The sequence below is a fragment of the Zeugodacus cucurbitae genome, chromosome 2 (genome assembly GCF_028554725.1).
Source record: "Zeugodacus cucurbitae isolate PBARC_wt_2022May chromosome 2, idZeuCucr1.2, whole genome shotgun sequence".
Classification (NCBI taxonomy): domain Eukaryota; kingdom Metazoa; phylum Arthropoda; class Insecta; order Diptera; family Tephritidae; genus Zeugodacus; species Zeugodacus cucurbitae.
Window position 1 is genome coordinate 13,335,415 of NC_071667.1, and position 20,529 is coordinate 13,355,943.

A 20,529-nucleotide genomic window follows, 5' to 3' on the forward strand; every position below is an offset into this window, starting at 1 on the left:
ATAGCCTACCAATGAACAAGTCGAACTATTAGTTCTAAACTTCTTTCAGTAAATTTAAAAATTTTCACATTCATTAAAACCAATTTGTTTAGATAAAATTAGTTTTGTAGAAAAATTGTAACAAAATTATATATTACCTCATTCTATTAATAAAATAATCAAATATTAAATAGATAATTATCGGTATTTATGAAAGGTATCGATAGTACGAAAGTTTTCAGTTGCAAGAAGTAACCAGGGATAAAGGGATGTCCAACTTATTCCAGCGTGAGAGCGCCTCAAAATAAGCGTTTTTTATAACAATTTGCATTATTGCCAGACCAGACAAAATACAAATTTTTGGGCATTTAAATTAAAATACCCAACATTTATTACGGTTAAAAAAAATTTTATACTGAATTTTTAATATAAAAATTACATATTTAAATTTCTTTTAGCGATATTAAGGTACGTTAAAATTGCTTGTTTTCGAACTTTCAGTAATAAATAAGGAAAATTATCACTTGTCAACTGACAATTGATAATTTTTTTACAATTTTCCATGAAAAAATTAATTTCCCTATGCTGCATATCATAAAAAATTTCTTTACCCTCTTTTAAATTTCGCGTTTATATTTATATTTATTGTTTTAAGCTCTTATAAGTAATCTTGCACGGCGTTCAAAAATGTCTCTGTCGTATAATTTTTTTAGCAACATTTCAATATGGCCGTTCCAGTTTCCCAATTGCGAAACGTCAAAACCTACTGATTCCAGTCAACTGTCAAAGATTGGTAGGTTTTGACGTTTGTCCGTGCGCTCTCACTTCCAATGAAAATAGAGTTGGACATCTCTTTATCTCTGAAGTAACTCTAGTAAACCATTTTGGAATCATTTTAATAAATTTTATTCTAAAAAATAAATACAACTATATTACAAGATGTTAAAGCTGAAATTAGAAGCTCTAGAACATCCGGCACCTGGTAGTGTGGATATTAATGGTAGGTCTGATTTATCTTTAAACGGCCTACATTAATGATTGTGATTTCATTGTACAGATCGAAAGGTGTTTGCAAGTACTATACTCTGGTTGGAAGACCAAAAAATACGTCAATATAAAATTGAAGATCGTGAGGACCTTCGTAAAGTCGACCAGCTTGACATATGGGAGCAAGCGTACGAAAATTACAAATATGATCTTTGTATGCCGCAATTCGTTACACCGCAGGAAGAAATTACTTGGCTTTTGGGTTACGCCATTCGTTTGGAATTCTTGGATGCTCCTGAGAGTTATAAAGCTATTAATTCTATTGAAGTGAGTAAGCAGCAAAACAAATCAATTGCTCCTAGTATAAAAGCTGAAAATTTCTTCGACAATATGGACTGTAAGTTTTTAGATTAAGCAGAGTATTTCTTGATAAAATATGGGCATTTTTTATTGTAGTTAACCACAAAGATTTCAATGCCGGTGTGCGTTCAATGGCTAATAAACTGAAAGTACCGCAGCACCCAAACCATCTTATCCAACTAGAAGCAATCGCTCGTATAGTACATGAAAGACTTTCGCCTTCCGCTAAGAATCGACCGGTTATATCTGGAACACCTTTTCCTTTTGAAAAGGGCAATGATGTAGTGTCCGATGATACTGCCTTAGACTATCCAGTTCGCATTTTGCGACTATTGCAAATACAAAGTTTACGTCAGTTACAAACAAAAATCAATGAGACAATTGTTGCTGTCCAAGATTTGACTGCGAATCCTAAAACAGATACCAAGCTAGGGAAAGTGGGGCGATAAAAATTAATTATATTTCTATGGAGATTAAATCGGAGACAGAAAATATTTATTAACTTCAAAAATCTCCAAATTAAATTTATTTTTAATTAATATTGTAAACATCTCAGTATATAAATTCCATTCTAAATTATTACAATAAATGAATTATGTATGCCCTACATAGCTTAACGTATTTTCGTTTTCATAAATATTCTGATCATTAAAAGAATGTTTCATTTACTTAATCAATAGACTATGCGTCTGGCTTGGGGAATATATTTGGAGGGGATTAGCAGCATATATTGCAGCAATTGGAAGATTCCACACCATTGTTTCGACGGGTATTTCCGAGGGGGCTTTGAGCTCTCCCTCTGTTGGATTAGGTTTACCGAAATCCATCATTGTGCTTGTGACAAATTCAAAATGTAAACGCCATCGCAGCTCGACCAAATCAGTACGGAATGAAGGTGTTACATGTAATGGAATTGGTATAATCACAGAAGTCTTTAACATTGCATAGCACATTTGATGTATTGTTGCCAATGTGCTAATCTTTCCTATATGTTCCTCGTCGTCAATATTTCGTGCACTTCCAGATGTCTTTGATTTGTGTAAGTTATCTATTGCCGTTCCGCTAGCAATACTTGCCAAGTCCAGCGAATTTACCGACGATGCGTCATTGACATCATAATTTAACTGGTCTGCATTACTTTGTAGGGATATTTCTTGTGACTGCAGTTTCACAGAAAATTGAACGCAACGAACTTTGCAATCACTAAAGTCAAGGCTTCCCACAATATCTTCACCAATTTTGTAAGATGATTTAAACAAGCAAAAGCGACCAACGAATCCACGCTTGTTAGATATGCGATAATATTTAGGCGCCCGGCGAGCAGTTACATTCTAAATAAATTACAAACATGTTTACTATGATATAAAAAAAGAGGCTTTTATAATACTTTGAGGTGATGCCATGATATTTCTAGCTCTGAAATTTCTCTTTTTTCCAGAAAGGGATTGGTAGGAGCTAGTTCGTCATTTGTTTCCTCAGTGCAGTGCATCTCATCAGGCCGTGCAATGATTGGTATGGGTAATACTCGTATAGGCACACTAAGCATTTGCACTTTAGATTTAACTCTTTGTGTGGCTATGGTAATTCTGTAAAAGTACTTAATGTCATGACCTCGATATGTGGGAGGACCATTACGAGGTATAATTTCATTGAAAAAATCTAAATAAAAAATTAAAATGTTTTTAATTATATTTTAATTACCTATGTATGTGTTTATACATTTACTTACAGATTTTCGTTTCACTCGGCAGTAATTTTAAATCGCAAAATAATATCTTCGGTTTAGTAGCTATTAAAATGTCACCACTAGCTTGAGCTCCTGCATCTAATGCTGTTTTACCAATTAGCTCCGTTAACTCATTAATTTTGTCACCTGTAGTTATGTTGTAGTTGGTTTTTCGATAGCAATGCAGCTGCGCGGACGCCCAAGCCAAGTTCTCCTCTCTAAATATTGTTCCAAGTATAAATAATTCCAAGCTTATCACCTAAGCCGTTATAATTACCTATTGTCATGACCGCGGTGGGCAAATTCGATCAGACATTCCACTCGTTCTCCCGAAGCATATATTGCAGAATCTGCTCGTACAAATTTTGCTTTTATTTCAATCATATTTTTTAGTTACGCTATTTATTCATTTAATTAAGATTTGATTTTTCAAAGCAGAAACAACTTAACAGCTGACTGTCAAATGTAATTGCAGCTGAGATCACTCTATTTTCAGATTTCATAATTAAAGGTTAAATACTATTAAAAATTTAGGAAAGCGAGGAATATGCAATTATAAACAATAAAATATTTTTAGTGTATTTTCGTTGAATAAAATATCTTATATAACCCGCCCATAGTAGATCTGTTAACAAAGAGGACCTATTTATTGAAAAAGTTGAAACACTTTTATAATAAATATATTTTTTCGTTGTTAAGAAATACTGGTACGTTTTAGAATGTCAGTTGAACAACTTCCTCTCCTTACATTTAATTTCTAATTTGATTTAAAAATAATATTTAATTGTCAAAATTATTGTTTAATTATCATTTTATATAAATAAATATTTTAAGCCTTTTATTTTCCCCATATTCGCTTTCTTTATTAGAATTTTACTCTGGCAATGTTGTCAGATGTGACAGTAGAAATTTTGCATTTTTTGATTGAAACGAAGACGAAGACGACGAACAAGTGGAGCAGAAGGATTTCGGAATTTAAATCATTTTGCACTTTAAAAATAAAGTTAAGTGTTTAATTAATTAATTGCGGATTTTTGAAAGCATAATATAAAGTGTAAGTTTAATTTCACAAATAATTAAATTAAATTAATAGTATATGGTTAAGATAACTATGCAAGTAGTTTGGGTTCTCCCAAGTCGGCAAATTTCATTTTTTCATTCGCCTTGTCCCGACTTTTTCTGTGACTGCAGCAATGGCGGTGCTGGCGTGGAAAGTGAAAAAAGGAAAAAGAAAGAAACAAGAAAAAGAAATTTGCTGCCTACGTTGCATTTTTGGTGTCAAGCAGCAGTAGAATTAAATGTTTTAGGTTCTAAATGTGAAATTATTAAAATTTTGTGAGGGTAAGGTATGCATTACTAATTACTGTTACTGTATTTGAATTGCGATAAAAGTGCAGTTGGCTTGATGTATATTACATTATATTTGCAAAATTTCTGTTTTCGTCAGAGGATATTGTGCAAAATTAAAAATTGAAATAGTTAATTCTAGGCAATAAAAGATTGTAAATCAGATTTGTCAGAAATATGTACCCAAAAATGTCTAAACGTCCATAATTCTAGTTTTTTTTTAGAAGTTTGTAGCGATAGAGGAAAATATATGGATGATATTTTTAGTCATTACCTTGAAGAAAGTTTTAGCAAAATACTGGCTTGTTAAATTAGGGAATGCAATATGAAAGGTACAAAAAGTGCTACATGGTTTTTATAGGTAAGTGCTTAGAAAAATTGATAAAATATGTTCGATTAGAAGGGTGTGGTCCATAGGCTGCTAAACATTTAAAAAACCGAGTGTATATGTGTTTTTGAATTTGTATTGTTATCTCATTAAATGATACTCATTTATTCCATCTTAAAAGGAACAAATGGTTTAGCTGAATTTCAAACTTCAAATATGAATATTGTTCTAGTAAGATGTGCATTTGATAGGCATTTTTATTGAACAACTTTAATTGTTAGTCTTACTAATGTCTCGCTGACATTAATTAGCAGATTATTAACATAATTCACTTGTTTGCCAAATTAAAATGAAAACATAATGCTATGTATTTCTCTGCCAAAATTTTGTGCCCATCCATCTATGTATTTACTTTTTTTATTTACCATACGAATATTACAAATTGCGTTATATATTTATCTTGTGTAAATGTTTACATTCACAATTATATCTTATAAAAATTGTCCTACTATTTTCCAATAAGAATATTTCAAATGCCAAATGAGCCTTATATTTGAGTTTTGAAATATGTTCGTAATAATTAAAACTAAATAAGTAATTAATATATGTACATTTTAGTGCGCATATGATGTCTTCTTACTTATGATATTAAAAAAATTTAAATTTTTGAATTTGTTAAACTAATGTTAGTTTATCTCAGGAAATTGTATGGTTGTTGTCGTTATTAACGCGGCATAAAACATTCCTCAAATACACAATTATTTTTTGTCGGATAATAATCCAAATCCGTTCTGATTTTTTCTTTTATTTTTTTTTGCAAATATGTATGAACTATGTATGTATATGAATCGTAACACAAGAATTAAAAGTGTTATGAATGAAAACAAATGCACAAATATAGTACATAAGTTCATTAATTACGATGAATAATGTGTATGTGATATATAATGTGTATTTAAAAAACGTATTGTAAACAATTTGTATTAACCTAAGATGGCACTTTACAAAATTTTCTACTAATGTATGTATTTTATTTTTATCCATTCCGTTAATTTTACTATATTTCCTTTTTTTTGTTACTGTATGACATATTTGTATAAAGTGGATTTGCCGGCTGCGTCATGAAATGTGCCAAGTGTTTAAAATGAAGCAAGAAGTGAACAAATTTAATGCATTGTTTGAATGTCACTTTATCATGGTAAAAAGTTCTCATATTGGAGTATATTTTTTGTTCGTTCATGTTATTCACATTTAGTAGCGCTTTTAAAAATAAGCTTTGGCAATCGCGATGATAGTTAACCTTGTATTTCATATTAATTTGTGTTTTGCTTATCCTTTAAGAAGCTTACTTACAAACACTAACTTTTTTAAAACTATGGAAATAAATCTAAAATTTTCTCTTTTTTCTATAAATATTATTTAAAAATTCGGTAATTTACAGTAATAAAATTCTATATTTTTTTTTTAATTTTTGATAATTTTCTGTAATAAGTATCAAGCCGTGATTAACTCGACATTCCACAATCAAACTCATCCGGTTAATGACCTCTATCGGCTTTTACACAGTACTGTATAATTGATACGTGTACACATACATTTTTTTCTCGTTTTTTTTTTCATTTCGTTTTAGCGTTGTTTATTTTACTTTATATGCCACAACAGTAACATATAAATGTACATTAACACATATACACATGTACATATGTTCGAACAATCTACCGGCCGGCTAATGGTCGAGTGAATGATCACTTTCCTCTCTATCGCCCGCTTTTCTGTTTAACCCAAATCCAATTCATTAGACCGAGTCGCCCATCCGGCCCATTAATATAAGCACGATTACTGTTAAAGCATACATACTTAGATATATGTATGTATGTATTTTTGTAAGTATGCGCGCAGAAATTCCATTTGAAACGTTGGTATTAAATCATAATCACTGTTATTTTAAATGCCGGATCTTCAATAATTCTCATACTTTTTGGAACACGTTTACGATATACATACTTTATGGTTGAATTTATTACAAATGTTTACTATGCACATATACATATATGTATGAGATAATAACATGTACTAATAAGCGATGAGAGATTAAATTTATTTTATTTCTTATGTTCGGGATCTCGAATTCTAACATTTGGCAGTTTAATTTCGCAACCAACCCATTTAAGGTTGCAGCTATTTATTTTTGTTATTGGCTGGTAATATAAATATAAAGTTTAGAATACACGACGGCAGCAGCAAAGCTAATATTCTGTTAAATTTTTTTTGGTAAGAAAGTTTTTAAATTTTGAAATTGTGAACGTGGCTTAGAGTGAGTTTACTTAAAGAAAAAAGATTTATGTTATATACAAAGCCGAGAAGTTGTCAATTCCTATCATTTCTGTGGGCTTCCTATCTCGGCAACTCTGCTATTTTTGGAAAAAGAAATTTAACATATTTTATGTATGTCTGTATGCAAAGTAAAAACCTATTTCGCGGTTAACAACATCGTGCCAAAAATTATGCATAGGAGGATCAGCTCAATCATAGCTTTATCTCTTTGTGTGCGTGGATTTTTGTATGAATGACGTGTTAATAATTTAAAAAATGAAAAGGCGTCACTACAAGTGTTAAGCATTTCCGAAACCAGTATCACGTAATCTATCATGACTCGAACAAATTTCAAAGAAAGCAAAACTAAACAGAAAATGCTAATAACCGGTTTCACGAAAGCGGTGGAAATTAATTTCGAATCTCAAACATTTGAATGTTGCATGGGAACTGACGCATTAGAAAATATTATTTTTAAATAAAATTGCTGATGAAACTGGTTTTAAGAATTTTGGAAGAACCCAGCGAAAATAAGTATAGCAAAATCTTAATTTTGTACAATACAACATTTTGGGTGTAGTGTGGGAAGAAGTATCTATTTTTGTTTACTTATTTGATGTATATATGTAAAGTTATTTTGATCACTACTTAATTTGAATTGTATTTTCAGTTAAATTAACCGTTATTGAACGCGGTTTTCATTAACAGTGGTAGCCATTGAATTAAGAGTAACAATTTTTTAAAAGTCCTTTTTTCGAATTTCAAATCCAAATTTTTTGATTTTGGAGGCTAACTTCGAAAATCGAAGAATACAATTTTTTACTTATCACTCAATCTCTTGGGAAAAAATTAGTTTAATCCAATACCCAGAAAAATGTCGATTTTGTCGTTGTCTTTAGTGTAATTAAACATTTAATAAATTATATTACAAATGAGTGAGTGTACTATCTTCAGAATCGAATTAAAAGCAATTGAGCAGTTGGAAATTTAAAGAGAAAAAATCCGAATGAATACAATGAAAGAAAATTAACGATGAATTTTTGGGGAAGAATTATTTACTGCATATTAATTATTCATGAAGGTATTGATTCGAGATCAACATTTATATTTGTGAAAAACAAGAAGCGTAAGATTGTTCGACAAAATGTAAAACTGTTGTCTTTTTTTATGAGGGTATATATACATACATGCAGATTCCAAAAAGTACAAATAATTTACCAAGATTACCAATTGGTGCAATAAATCGACAGTAAAACGTGTACTTCTTTGTACTGTGTATATATGTATATAATAAGATTGTTTCAATTTTGATATATTGGTCGTCCATACGCCAAGCTTGAATAAACAGAGCAAATGTTAAGATAAGGAAAGAAGTGTACCCGAAGGGAACCTTGAACGTCGATCCGTAAAAAAACCTGCTGACTAGCATACATACATATACATATGTATATTGTATATAGGTGTACGACGTACACGTATTCTCGTTTATAAACCTCTTGGGAATTATATACGTACGTACCATAGGCATCGAATTAAAATTAAAAACATATTTAGCCGTTGACAACTTTCGGCGTTTGCAAATAATTGAATTTTTACTTTTAATTTCAAAAGTACACGTCATTATATTCAGACGGCAATGTTCGCAACTACTTATCACAGATTTTTGGCAATGAATTCTATGTTCGTACATACAGATGTATGTCAGACATGCATATATATTTTTGAAATGTACTACTTTCCCTGTAAAGCTAATATTTCGCTGTAGCAGGCGCAATTGCTGGCTGTGTTATTGCTTTTTTGAGCGTAATAATGACATTTCAATGATAACATTTCCGTTTATTTTTGCATGTGCATTAAGTGATAAGCTTTTCTGGGAACTGCATTTATGTGTTAATCGAATATATTTACATAGGACTTAAGTTAAATTTAATTTCATCAATACACATTTATATTTATATGGGTAGATAATAAAAAGTTAAGTTTAAAAATAAATGTAAATGTCTTAATAAATAAATATGTATACCTAGAACTGAATGAGGATGAAATGATGGATCTCGAAAGCAAATTTAAAAAATAATTTAAGTATAAGCATATAATCGCGCTGCTACTTTGCTGAACTTAACAACTATTATTTTCACTTAAGAATTATATTTTATAGTTCACTATATTTAATTGTATTTAAAGTTCACAGTACATTTAATATTTTTAAACCTTTCGTTCTTCTACCCGCCTTATATCCTAATCGTACAGAACGTTCATAACTAATTAAATTTTACTTCACTCATAAGTCTTTGATATATTAAATTTGATATTCCTTAAACTTTATTATACGACCATTTTAGTAATTTTTGTTTTTGGTTACTATTTTTCCACAGGTTCATTTGGTAAAATTATGCAATGATGGACTTCCACTTATTGATTGTAATTGCCTGCATCTTTCTCGCCTCTCTCTGCTCGCTTCTCTTCATTAACAGTTTTTTCCGTCGCAAGACATTCGAAGATGTCGTTGCAGAAAAGAAGGCGTTCAGTGATAAAATCTACGCCCAGAGCAAAGTGACTGCAAAGAAACCGAAAAAACAACAAACAACAAAAAAGGATCTGAAACGTGAGAAGAAAAAATTACAGCGTGAACAACAGAAAGACAATACCGAGCAGGAGGACTCCGACGCTCAATCCGAACCAACATCTGTGGATGATGAGCCACAGGGTTTGTCTAAATCTCACGTTGAATTCGATCCAGATCCAGAAGTGATTGTTGGCGCCACTCCAGAAGCCGTGCGACGCGCCAGCATCGTTGAACGTGAAAAAGAGAATTTAACTGGTGGCAATTCAAAACAGAAATCGAAGAAAGAGAAGAAGAGCAAGACTTCTGGTATTTTGGTGAACAAGAATGAACCAATTGTGGTGCGTGAGAATTTAGTTATTGAAGAAGCAGCAAATACTTTCGAAACGAAACAGCCAAAGGATACCGTTGAGTTGAAGAAACACGATAAGAAGGATAATAGCAAAAAAGAAAAGAACGGTAAAAAAGACAAAAATATAGTAGTCGAAAAGCCAATTACGCTAGCAACTGAACAACAACAACCGTCAGTAGCCGAGCCAGTTGTACAACCGCAAGTTGCAAAGGAGCTTAAACAGCAGGATGAGAAAGTACGTCACGGTTCCCCAAAGGCACATGCTGCTAGTAATGCCAGCGGAAACAATAAAACCAAACAACAAACTAAGAAACAGAACAAAGAGACTGCTGCCACCAAAGAGCTTGTACTTGCACTTGATAAGCTTTCTGATTCGGATACTATTGGCGTTTCGTTACTCATGAATCTCTTCCGTCGCGCTGAACTTAATCGTTCGGAAATCCAAATACTTATCGATTATCTATTGAATAAGCAACAGGATACGCCTGCAACACATTCGGAATGGTCTGATGATATATGCCAGAAATTAAAACGCCAACTGGAAGAGAAGGAGAAGGCTTTAGCCGAAGAACAAGAAGCTTCCATAGGTATTCAGGCAAAATTGCGTGATTTACGTACAGAAATCAATACAGAACGTGCCCAATTGAACGCCACTGTAAAAAATTATGTTGAAACAATTAATTCCAAAGAACAACAGATTGCTTTGCTCAATCAGGATATTCAAACACTCAACGACAAGTTCGCACAAGAACGTAAGCAATTCCAAGCTAAACTTTTACTTGAAAAACAAAACGGTTCCCAAGATTTGTTCGCACAATTGCAGCGCTTACAATGCGAGTTGACTCTTAAGGAAAAGTGTATTAACGATCTTACATGCTTGGTTAACGCATGTAATCAATCGAATGAAGAGTTAAAACAACAAATAAGTCTGCTCGAACAGCAGCGTGAAGAGCTCGAACAAATTTCAAATAATCGAATTGTAGAACTTGAACAATCGAAAACACTTGAAATCGAAAATTCCGAAAGAAAGTTGGAATTACATAACTTGCAAAATGCACACGAATCAATCAAAGCCGATTTGACGCAGGCGCGGCAAGATCTTGAGGTGCGAAACACCGACTTGGTAGATACGCAGAATCAACTAGCAGCTTTACAGGCTAAAAATGACGAATTGCAACAACAATTGGCTGGCATAAATAATCAAGCAGCGGAACAATCTGGTTTGCAAGCAACATACGAAGTACTCAAGTTACAATTGGCTGAGAAAGAGCAACAATTGGCCGACTTTAATGCTAAGAATGATGAGTTAGTAAAACAGTTGAGCGGGTTAGAAGCGCAAACACAAGTTCATGCACAAGCTCATAATGGTTTGCAGCAGCTGATTCAGTCACTACAGCAAGATCTCGGTAGTAAGCACCAGCAATTACAACAATTCGAACAGACTGTGGACACACTGAACCTACGCGAAAAGGAGTTACTGCAACAACTCCAGGAACAAAGGGAAAAGAACGATGTAAGTTGGAAATTTAAATTAAGTGCTTACACTTCAAAGATATTTAAATTAGTCTGTTGTAATTTCGCTCATGCGCACGTAATTTTGTGCTTAGGACATAGAAAATATATACAAATGCAACTCTTTTATAGTTCTGATCTTGTTTGCAAATTTTAAAATTGTGTAATAATAAATATTACAATATGTTTAAAAGAAACTATGAATTTAAGTGCTCACAGAATTTAACGAAATTTCCCCAAATCATACTTGTGGCTTTCCAGTAATAATGAATATAACTTCCAGTTTTAATTCAATTACTCATGTATTTTTAATTGCACATGACACAGTTTCATTAATATTTTCGGTTTCCACTTTTCTTCATTTATTCTTCTACTAATATGTTTTCATATTTCGCTTTAGGATTTGCGTAAGAAAAACTGGAAGTTGGTTGAAGCTTTACAAAGTTGTGAAACAACAGCTAGACAAAGTAAAGCGCCTACGAGCGCAAATGCAAGCTTAGTTGTAAGTGCATGTTTCAATCCATAACTTCAATAAACAAAAAATTAAACAAAATTATCTTTAACCTAAGAAGCTTCATTAAAACGATTCCTGTATAAAGAGTTAATTGTTTAATTTTAATTTTCAGCAACAGCAGCAACTTTTCGCAGCTTCACAAAAACAAACTTCCGCCACAGCCAATACCGCAACAGTTTCCGCTAATGACGAGAAACATGTGCGTGAAATATTCCAGCGTCTGTATCCAGAGGCAGTTAAAGCTAGTGCTAGCACCGCACTTAGTGTATCCTTTGAGCAGTGGGTGGAACAAGTTTTGGCCACACAATTGAAATTAGCAGCAGCCAATAAAGCGACTGGCAGCAGTAGTAACAAATCAACACAATCCAATAGCAACAGTAGTAGCAGTAATCACACCTCTTCAAGTCACACAAATAACAATTCACATAATGATAACTTAATCAATAGCAATAATCGTATTAGTAGCAACAGTAGTGATGGTGGAAGCAGTGGTACTGGCAACGATGTGGATGCAGTTGAACTGCGTCTGCAAAATATACAACTGCGCGCCAAAGTGGATGAGTTAACAAAGCTTGTTAAAAAGACTGTAAGTAAAATAATTATATTTTTTAAAGTAAGTTTTTTTTGATATGGAAAAATATTAACTGTTTTTTTTTTTATATTTATAAATGAAATAACATCTTGTTTTTAATTTTCCAGAGCAACACACTGTCCGCTCTTGAGGGTCATGCACGACAAGAGCACGAGAAATGGCAAAGCATTTTATCATCAAAGGATGAAGAAATCTCTAGATTGCAGCACTCAAATGGAGCGCAGGTAGTTTTAAAATTAGTCTATTATTCGACTATTACATACATGTATTCATTTATAATTAATTATTTACATTTTATTTTCAGGACATTTAATGTCGCATCATTGGAGTTTGCTTAGCGTTAAATGAAAATGCAATTAAGATGTAATGCCTTCCAAAATACAACAAAGCATAAACAATATATATGATACAACAAAAACAGCCAACTACTTACATAGAAAAGCAGACAGCTAACTCGAGAAGTGGAGTATAATGGGTGGCATAATAAAATATGCCAATCGCAAGCATATTTCTTACATGAGCTTACAAAAGTAAAACTATAAGGAGATACTTGCAGATTATCAGCAAAGTAGAATGTTCGCAAACATTAATTTGCACAATAACTGGCATTAAACGATAGTTGAAGCGGTGAAAAAGTAGCTAATAACAAACAGCAGCAACATGAAGCATTCTAAAATTATGTTACAGTACACAGTAGGAGATACAAACTAAAAGATATTAAAAAAACATAAAGTTAAATTTAAAAATCAAACCAATTATGCATGAATAAATGTAAAACAAAAAATAGCAAAGAAATATAGATTTTAGTATAAGCCTAAAATTGTGCAATGTTTGATGATTGATAAGCAAAGTAAAAGCAACAAAAGTAAAATATATAAAGATTAAATGCAAATTAAAACAGCAAATTACACTGGATTGCGAACATAAAATGGGTAAAGCTAGTAATTATGAAATGCAAGCATTATATAACCAATAACAAGCTAGCAATACCGATTTGTTGATTCAAAATGGTGGGATTTATGTAGGATAGCAAAAGAAAAGTATATGTAATGCGCTGTATAGCTGAATAGCATTATGCTGTTTGTGTTCCACGAAACGTCTTTGCATTTATACATACAAATACATTAAAATACACACACACATACATATAACCAATTAATGTTATTTTATACGCCACAAATGATCGTGAATAAAGATATAATGAACTGTAGACCTTACAATAGTATTTGAAATTGTTTATTGCAAGCAGTTGTGAAAATATCATTCGAATTCCAAAATGTATTGCTAATTTCACACATTTCACATTGCAGTAACAACATTACACGACATAGAAGTTGCTTAACGACACACATGCTTAGTTAAAACAGCAAACCTATTTTTTCTATAATCTATATTTTATAATAGTTTAAATGATTTAAAGTTATCTACGCACTTATAATGCTCATTTTGCTGCATTGATGTGAAAAATCATAATTTTCGTTAAATACATTGATTTTTCCCTTGCTTATTGTTAGTAACAGTTTTAATGCTATAAAATGGAGTAAAAATATATAAATATCAGTATGTGTTAATAAATATAACTTAAAAATAATTGTAAAAAAACAATATTTTTCTATTTCACGTATGACACTATTAATTTCTAAACCGTTATCAAACTTGAATTTAGCGCCAACCATTTCATTGTATCATAATTCAAATGGATATTGAAGTATTGTATACAATAAAATGAGTAAGAAACGAATGAAATGTCTCTATTGTTTTTAAAATTTCGGTTTGCGAAAACAATGCGAAGGACGAGAAAATAAAGATGTTGGTGGCTTAACCGTAATTCCCGTTGAAGAGTTAAAACAAATAAAATAATTACAATAATGAATCACAGTAGAGTAACGTTCTTTTTCGTTGTAGCTAATTTAAAGATTTTAGTAGTGTGTCTTCTATTAATAATACAATATTCTTGATTTAGAAATTATTTGTATAATGCAAGTTACTTTTTGTTGGCTACTAGTTAATAATATGCATACAAATTTAAAATTCAATGTTTTATAAAATATTTGATTTAATTATTTCATTACATTTATTTACATTCTTTGAATGCTTATCGTTTTTATTTGCGCAAATATCAGTTATAAAACTGTTTCTGAATACACCAATAATAAGGAAGTGTGTTGTTTAGGAAATTCTTACGTAAATTTGTTTGATTTGCATATTTAAAATATGCTTAATTAAACTATATTTTATGTGACCAGTAAATTAATATTGAAATAATACTGAAAAACGTTTATATTACTATTCGGTAAACAATAATATGTTTTTAAATTATAATGCATACTTTGAATAATTAATATTCAAATACATTGAATGTTTACTTAATTTTAATACATTATTTTATCTTGCCGAACTAACGAGTTTATTTGCACTGACGAATAACTACGAAAACACACAAGAAACTAGATTTGCAGAGATCTTACAGACTTCAACGACTGACCGATAGATGAACAACAAACATGCATAAAAAGACTTATGCAATTGTATCCTTAGCAGCAGCAACATTTACTTAAGCATACAAACATACATATATAAAATGAATCTATTTTTATATAAAATACTTAAAGAAAGCAGATACATTTAAGCCGAGCATACGAGTATTACAAATAAAAAATAAAAGAAAACTGCATGTGGAGTTCTTTCTCTAATCTAAGAAGTAATAATATGAACAAAAATCATGTCATGCAATTATAATGTGTAAACAGAAATTAAATGAAATTGTATTATGAAAAGCCAGTATCTGTGGTGTCAAATGGAAACGAGTAATATTGACTTGAGTTTCAAATGTCTAATTGCTAAAGATATTAATTACTCTTTTTCATGTTTTTGCATTCATTGATATTTAAGTTTCATAATTTGAATAGCCTAAGTAAAATAATAATTTACATTTAATCATGTCAAGAAATTGTTGTATCAGTTATGTTTATGCAAACATGTGCAATGAGCAAAAGGTGATTGTGGTCTAAAATTAGTAAAATGTTATTGCAATAAATCCAATTCGTATTTTCATATGCCCAGCAATATGTAAGAAAGCATATTAATTTTATCTACTGCTGCAAAAAGCATTCCGTTTTTTTTTCATAACAAACAAACACAAAAGATATGGAGTAAAGAAAACAAACTGATATTATGGCACACAATAATTTAACGACTGGTTTTCATTTAAAAACACAATCAACTATACACATTACATAGACATTTAATTAAAATCTTGCCTTGCATTACAAAACAATTGGCAATTATAGCGAAATGAATACACAAGAAATGCAATTAAGAAAGCGTTCGCCACTAAAAAATAAGAATATTGATATTAAATAAACAAAAAAGTAATACATATGCGAATATAATGTATGTACGTAAACAGCAAATCTTAAATGTGAAAATAAATCAGCCAATATGATTTTGATGAGGAAGGTGAAGTGGTTAAGTATTATATTGCTGCTTCCTTAGTATGGGTTTAGTGAAATAAATAAATGAGAAATGCAAGTTATTTAGGCAGTATTACCAACGTTAATAAATAAGCATGTTTTTACACACGAATGGATGAATCAGTGTTGGATTATATTTAAACATATACTAATGGTTAAATTTTTCTTGCTGGCAGATCAACTAATTAAAGGGAGGTCAAAGAACAGTTTGAGGACTTTATGATGGAATGATATATTATGATAAACAAAAATAAACATATTTAAATTATAACGAAACAAATCGATTTTTATTTTATACATATATGTTAGTTACACTGGTCTGCATATTTAAAATGTATCTTTCCAGGCTGATTTAGCGCTAGATGTGCCAATTTGTCGGTCCTTTATATTCTTGCTGTCTCATCGTTGCGCTCAAAGCTTTTGGTAGACTCTATGAAACTATTTATTTCCGTTACGATTTCTGGTTTGTTATGGACATTTACAGAGAAAGTGGAAAACAATTTCCTAATGCCCTTCTAGTTTGCAACGCATATTCTCCAAATGGTATATGGCTCTTTATGGTAACTGTAAGTCTATATATACTATCGAATTGTCTGTAAAGCTCTCTCTTGATAGTTCCTGACGGGCATGGTATTAGCACTGCCTCGAATTTGTCTACACATGCTCCTGTTTTTGCCAACTCGTCTGCTTTTTCGTTTCTGAAAATGTTCCTGTAGCCGAGTACGCAAATTATGTACAGGTGAAGTTTTTCTGCTAGTGAGGTCAAAGCCTTACTGCAGTTATTGACTACGCTGTAATTAATCTTTGCCCCCTCATTGTGTATATATTTACTTTCTGCATCGGTCCGTAGTAGTTTCAATAGAGCTCCAGAGGACATTTGCAATTCTCCAACCTTATTTGATTTTATTTTAATACAAAGATGAGATATTGATATAATTGAGTATCCTTTATGGTTCCGTTGAGAATTTCATATTTGAAAGATATCCAATTTAAGCCGCTATAGAGTGAATTTTGTATTTCTTTAGTAAGTTTCGATCTAACAAAAATGCATTGCGTTCGTCGAAGAAGAACTATCACTTGTTTCATTTTTTGTAATTTTGTTTCATTTATATTTTAAATGTGTAACGGCTTATTTAAAATGTTAAACCAGAGTAGCCATATCTCTTGCTAAGCTATGCAAATTCGAAGAAGGCGAATTATAATTTTTGTTATTTACTAGTTTTTCAACAAACAAATCGATCCAATTCGTTTCAATCTACGAGAGTGTATTATATTTTACATGATTTATAACAGTTATTTGTTCGAATCCAGAATAGTTTTGACTATCTTCTAATTTTTCTATTTGCTCTACGCGGTGCTAAATTCCAACGTCAGTTTTTTTGTTAACGAACAAAATACTTATATTTAAAAAAAATATTTATTATTTCTCTGTTCTTATATTTATAAATATTGTTTCTGTGAGTAAAAAAGTATTTGTTGTTTACAGGTGTGTGGCCTACATATATGAAGGATGAAATATAAACTAAAGCATGATTTTAATAACTAAGCTATATATGTATATGTATGCTATATGGAGTTTTAATTTTTTTCTTTAATCGAAGATGGTACCGCTAAATTCTGTATCGGTATAACCATATTAAATGGATACTGTAGTAGTTCAGCGCAAGATGGACGCTTCTTTGGATTGTGTTGTAAGCAATTTTTTGCCATCTGAAATAATAATGAAAAACAATAACAAATTAGCAATATTATTGAAAGATATTAATAATTAGCTATTAAATAATAACCGCCTTCGATACACAATTTAACTGTTTATTTGTCGAAAAAATTTCAATAGAACATCAACAAAAAAGTTATTCGTGTGATTTCAATTCATTAAAATATCACTTTTCATTATATCCCTTTTGTTATACCAATCTATTTGGTTTATACCACTTGGCAAGTTTTTGATGAATCGAAGGGAGCTAATATTTAACAGTTTCATAGTATTTTATATTGCAAATAATTGGTAAAATTAACTAAAAGCTGTTAAAAAATATTTACGTGCACAAGCATTGCTGGATAATATAAAGGAATTGTAGGATATTCGATGTTTGTAGTTGGACTGGTAATAGCATTGATTTTGGCATAAATATTTTTAATATGCGAGAATGGTGTGCGCTTATAAAGCAGTAAGTACAGTATGCATCCAAGCGACCACACATCAGATTTGGTTGATATCTGAAAATATGAAAGACAATCCAATAATAAGATATACTCGCTTCAATATTAGAGTTGACATTATTATTTTGTTTATTTTGATAACGACCTTTATTTTTGGTTGATTGCTGCGCATCGGACTGGATCCCGTGGATGTGTCAGTAAGTGCTTCCGGACTAATATAATTAAATGTTCCGGCCTGAGAAAATTTGATTATACTCGTCGAGTCCAGTGCAATGTTGCTGGCAATACCAAAGTCTATCAACTTCAAACGACCATTTATCATCAGGAAATTCGCTGGCTTTAAGTCAGAATGTATGACACCTGTACAATATATATGTGAACTATTTAATAATTTGTATATAATATTTCATATTACCATTTTGATGTATATAATTAACCGCTTGCAGCATTTGATACCAGAAATTCATAAGTACATATAGTGGTAGATTCGTGGTGTAAGTCTGCAAAATTTTATGTAGATCAGAGTCTCCCTTTTCCATAACGAGAAAAAGTCGCGACTCATTACGCAAAAGTTGGCTGTGACAAAAAAGATAAAAAGTAGTAAGTAATCCATGAATAACAGAATTTATTAATATTTAGACTCACTATTCATAGAGCGCTACCACACAGATGTTGCCTTGTAGTTTTGCTAACAGTTTCGTTTCATTTAGATAGCCTTCAACCACAACTGGATCACCGCGTAAATCAACAACCTAAGGAAATATTAAAATGTATAACTGTGTATTATTTTCAAACTCCCTTTCGAAATACCTTCAATGCACATTCATTGCCATCCGAATTTCTTTTTGCCAAATAAACGGAACTGGAGCCTCCACAACCAATTTTTTTTATGATTGTATAATCGGAATTATTTATGTGCAAAATACCATCTTTTTCACTCTTTGAGTTAGATGGTTCCTTTTCTTTTGTCTCCTCCAGTTTATCTGAGTCTGAGAAAGCATTATCCAGTGACTTTTTTGATTTAACCTTTCCCTGTTGTTTAATTTCATTATTCCTATCAGTATTTTCTGAAGATTTGGGCGTGGTTTCCGCACCATTTATAGAATCACATAGTGATAAAGTAATGCTATCATTGGGTAAACAAACGACGGGTGCGCGCGTTATAGCCATTGGCGTTTGAAAAAGTACCTTCTGTGAGCGGAACTCATTTGCAATTGCTGTTCGCTCTTTTTGAGACTGCGTTGAACACAATCCTCGTGGCCTCCTTTGTACCGAAAATGATCGAATTTGTGGCGTAGCAAATTGTGAATCAGCAACATGGTCTATTGTGGAAGCTATTGCAGGAACAAGTGCTGTGTTGTTATTTTGCCGAAGTGGTGTTTCTAGATCTAAGTGCTTTGTATTTTTCTGTGGTGTAGGATCAGAATTAAAACGCTGCAAAAGTGATGCTGCACAATTTTCATTGCTTTTACGCGCAATCTCTTCTGTATTGTTATCGTTTACCATTTTGTCTTCCTGTATACTTTGTAGAGGGCACAAATTGACTTGTCGGCTCAAATGTGGTTTTCTTGCTGTACTAGCGGCATTTGGTTGTATATTTTCTACCACTGCTGTTAACAGATCCTCAGTTTTATTTACATTTTCCTTGCCGTCAGTATTCAAGGCCAATTTATTAAAATCTGTAAGAAATGAGAGATTGCCAGCAGTACGTTTTTTCTTAACGCTAGATGATGGGCCAGGTGTTTTCAGTACAGAATTTTCCACAGGACTCATGATAAATGAATCATTTAGAATAGCACAATTAAGATTGTCAGTTTTGGGGTTTTCTTCCTCTTCGGACTCATCTGAATCAAGTGTGGGTAATTCAGAGCAACGCTTGGGACTAAATATTACAGATTAAAATTTTACAAAATTAAATGTTCATCTTACTTACAACATTCGCATATTGCTAAATGCCCCAAATACCTTTGGGGGCGCTTCCATGACAGCTAAGTGGTTCTTCGATGAGGTTTTTTGAAGTTCGTCTCCATTTTTCTTCCTAATAACAAATTGCTTTTAATATTTTCTGTATTTTAATTACTAAATTTTTTTAATACTCCTGATTAATATCTTCATCATCAGAGTCCGGTTCTAAAGCAGGTAAATCTTTTACTCGACGTGGATAGTGAAAAGACATTAAAATGTCGTATTAAATATTTAAATCGACAATAAATAACAATTCAACCAAAATAATACAATTTGAAGAATCAAAATCAAAATTGAAGGAATGACAGTTGATAATGCTAACCAGAGAACGTATAATATACGGTCTAACTAAAGA

At 31.6% G+C, this 20,529-nt stretch overlaps 4 protein-coding genes across 9 annotated transcripts; 2 read left to right on the forward strand and 2 right to left on the reverse strand.

The window, feature by feature from the left end:
• Positions 1-107: 107 nt before the first annotated feature.
• Positions 108-1,937, forward strand: LOC105219176 (RNA transcription, translation and transport factor protein). 2 transcript variants are annotated; one of them, XM_054228544.1, is made up of 4 exons: positions 108-227; positions 842-979; positions 1,037-1,363; positions 1,423-1,937. In XM_054228544.1, the coding sequence occupies exons 2-4, from the start codon at positions 919-921 to the stop codon at positions 1,773-1,775; spliced, it is 741 nt and encodes a 246-aa protein (XP_054084519.1). In that variant the 5' UTR covers positions 108-227; positions 842-918; the 3' UTR covers positions 1,776-1,937. The 2 variants fall into 2 exon arrangements, with proteins under 2 accessions (XP_054084519.1, XP_011193450.1); XM_011195148.3 differs by lacking the exon at positions 108-227 and having other exon boundaries at positions 626-979.
• Positions 1,800-3,703, reverse strand: LOC105219175 (RAB6A-GEF complex partner protein 2). Its single transcript, XM_011195147.3, has 4 exons — positions 3,330-3,703; positions 3,056-3,270; positions 2,714-2,985; positions 1,800-2,657 (listed from the first exon to the last, which is right to left on the reverse strand). Exons 1-4 carry the CDS (start codon positions 3,434-3,436, stop codon positions 1,992-1,994), a joined length of 1,260 nt encoding a protein of 419 aa, XP_011193449.2. The 5' UTR covers positions 3,437-3,703; the 3' UTR covers positions 1,800-1,991.
• A 244-nt stretch (positions 3,704-3,947) lies between these two features.
• LOC105219177 (ribosome-binding protein 1) lies at positions 3,948-13,783 on the forward strand. Of its 5 annotated transcripts, none has more exons than XM_011195149.3 (6): positions 3,948-4,106; positions 9,416-11,468; positions 11,868-11,969; positions 12,094-12,567; positions 12,681-12,797; positions 12,878-13,783. In XM_011195149.3, the coding sequence occupies exons 2-6, from the start codon at positions 9,438-9,440 to the stop codon at positions 12,884-12,886; spliced, it is 2,733 nt and encodes a 910-aa protein (XP_011193451.1). In that variant the 5' UTR covers positions 3,948-4,106; positions 9,416-9,437; the 3' UTR covers positions 12,887-13,783. The 5 variants fall into 5 exon arrangements, with proteins under 5 accessions (XP_011193451.1, XP_011193454.1, XP_011193452.1 ...); XM_011195150.3 differs by lacking the exon at positions 3,948-4,106 and adding an exon at positions 4,235-4,393; XM_029044852.2 differs by lacking the exon at positions 3,948-4,106 and adding an exon at positions 4,241-4,398.
• Positions 13,784-14,967: 1,184 nt separating this feature from the next.
• Positions 14,968-20,491, reverse strand: LOC105219187 (dual specificity protein kinase TTK). Its single transcript, XM_029044854.2, has 8 exons — positions 20,306-20,491; positions 20,143-20,247; positions 19,020-20,091; positions 18,855-18,961; positions 18,625-18,785; positions 18,355-18,569; positions 18,090-18,266; positions 14,968-17,756 (listed from the first exon to the last, which is right to left on the reverse strand). Exons 1-8 carry the CDS (start codon positions 20,383-20,385, stop codon positions 17,625-17,627), a joined length of 2,049 nt encoding a protein of 682 aa, XP_028900687.1. The 5' UTR covers positions 20,386-20,491; the 3' UTR covers positions 14,968-17,624.
• Positions 20,492-20,529: the final 38 nt, after the last annotated feature.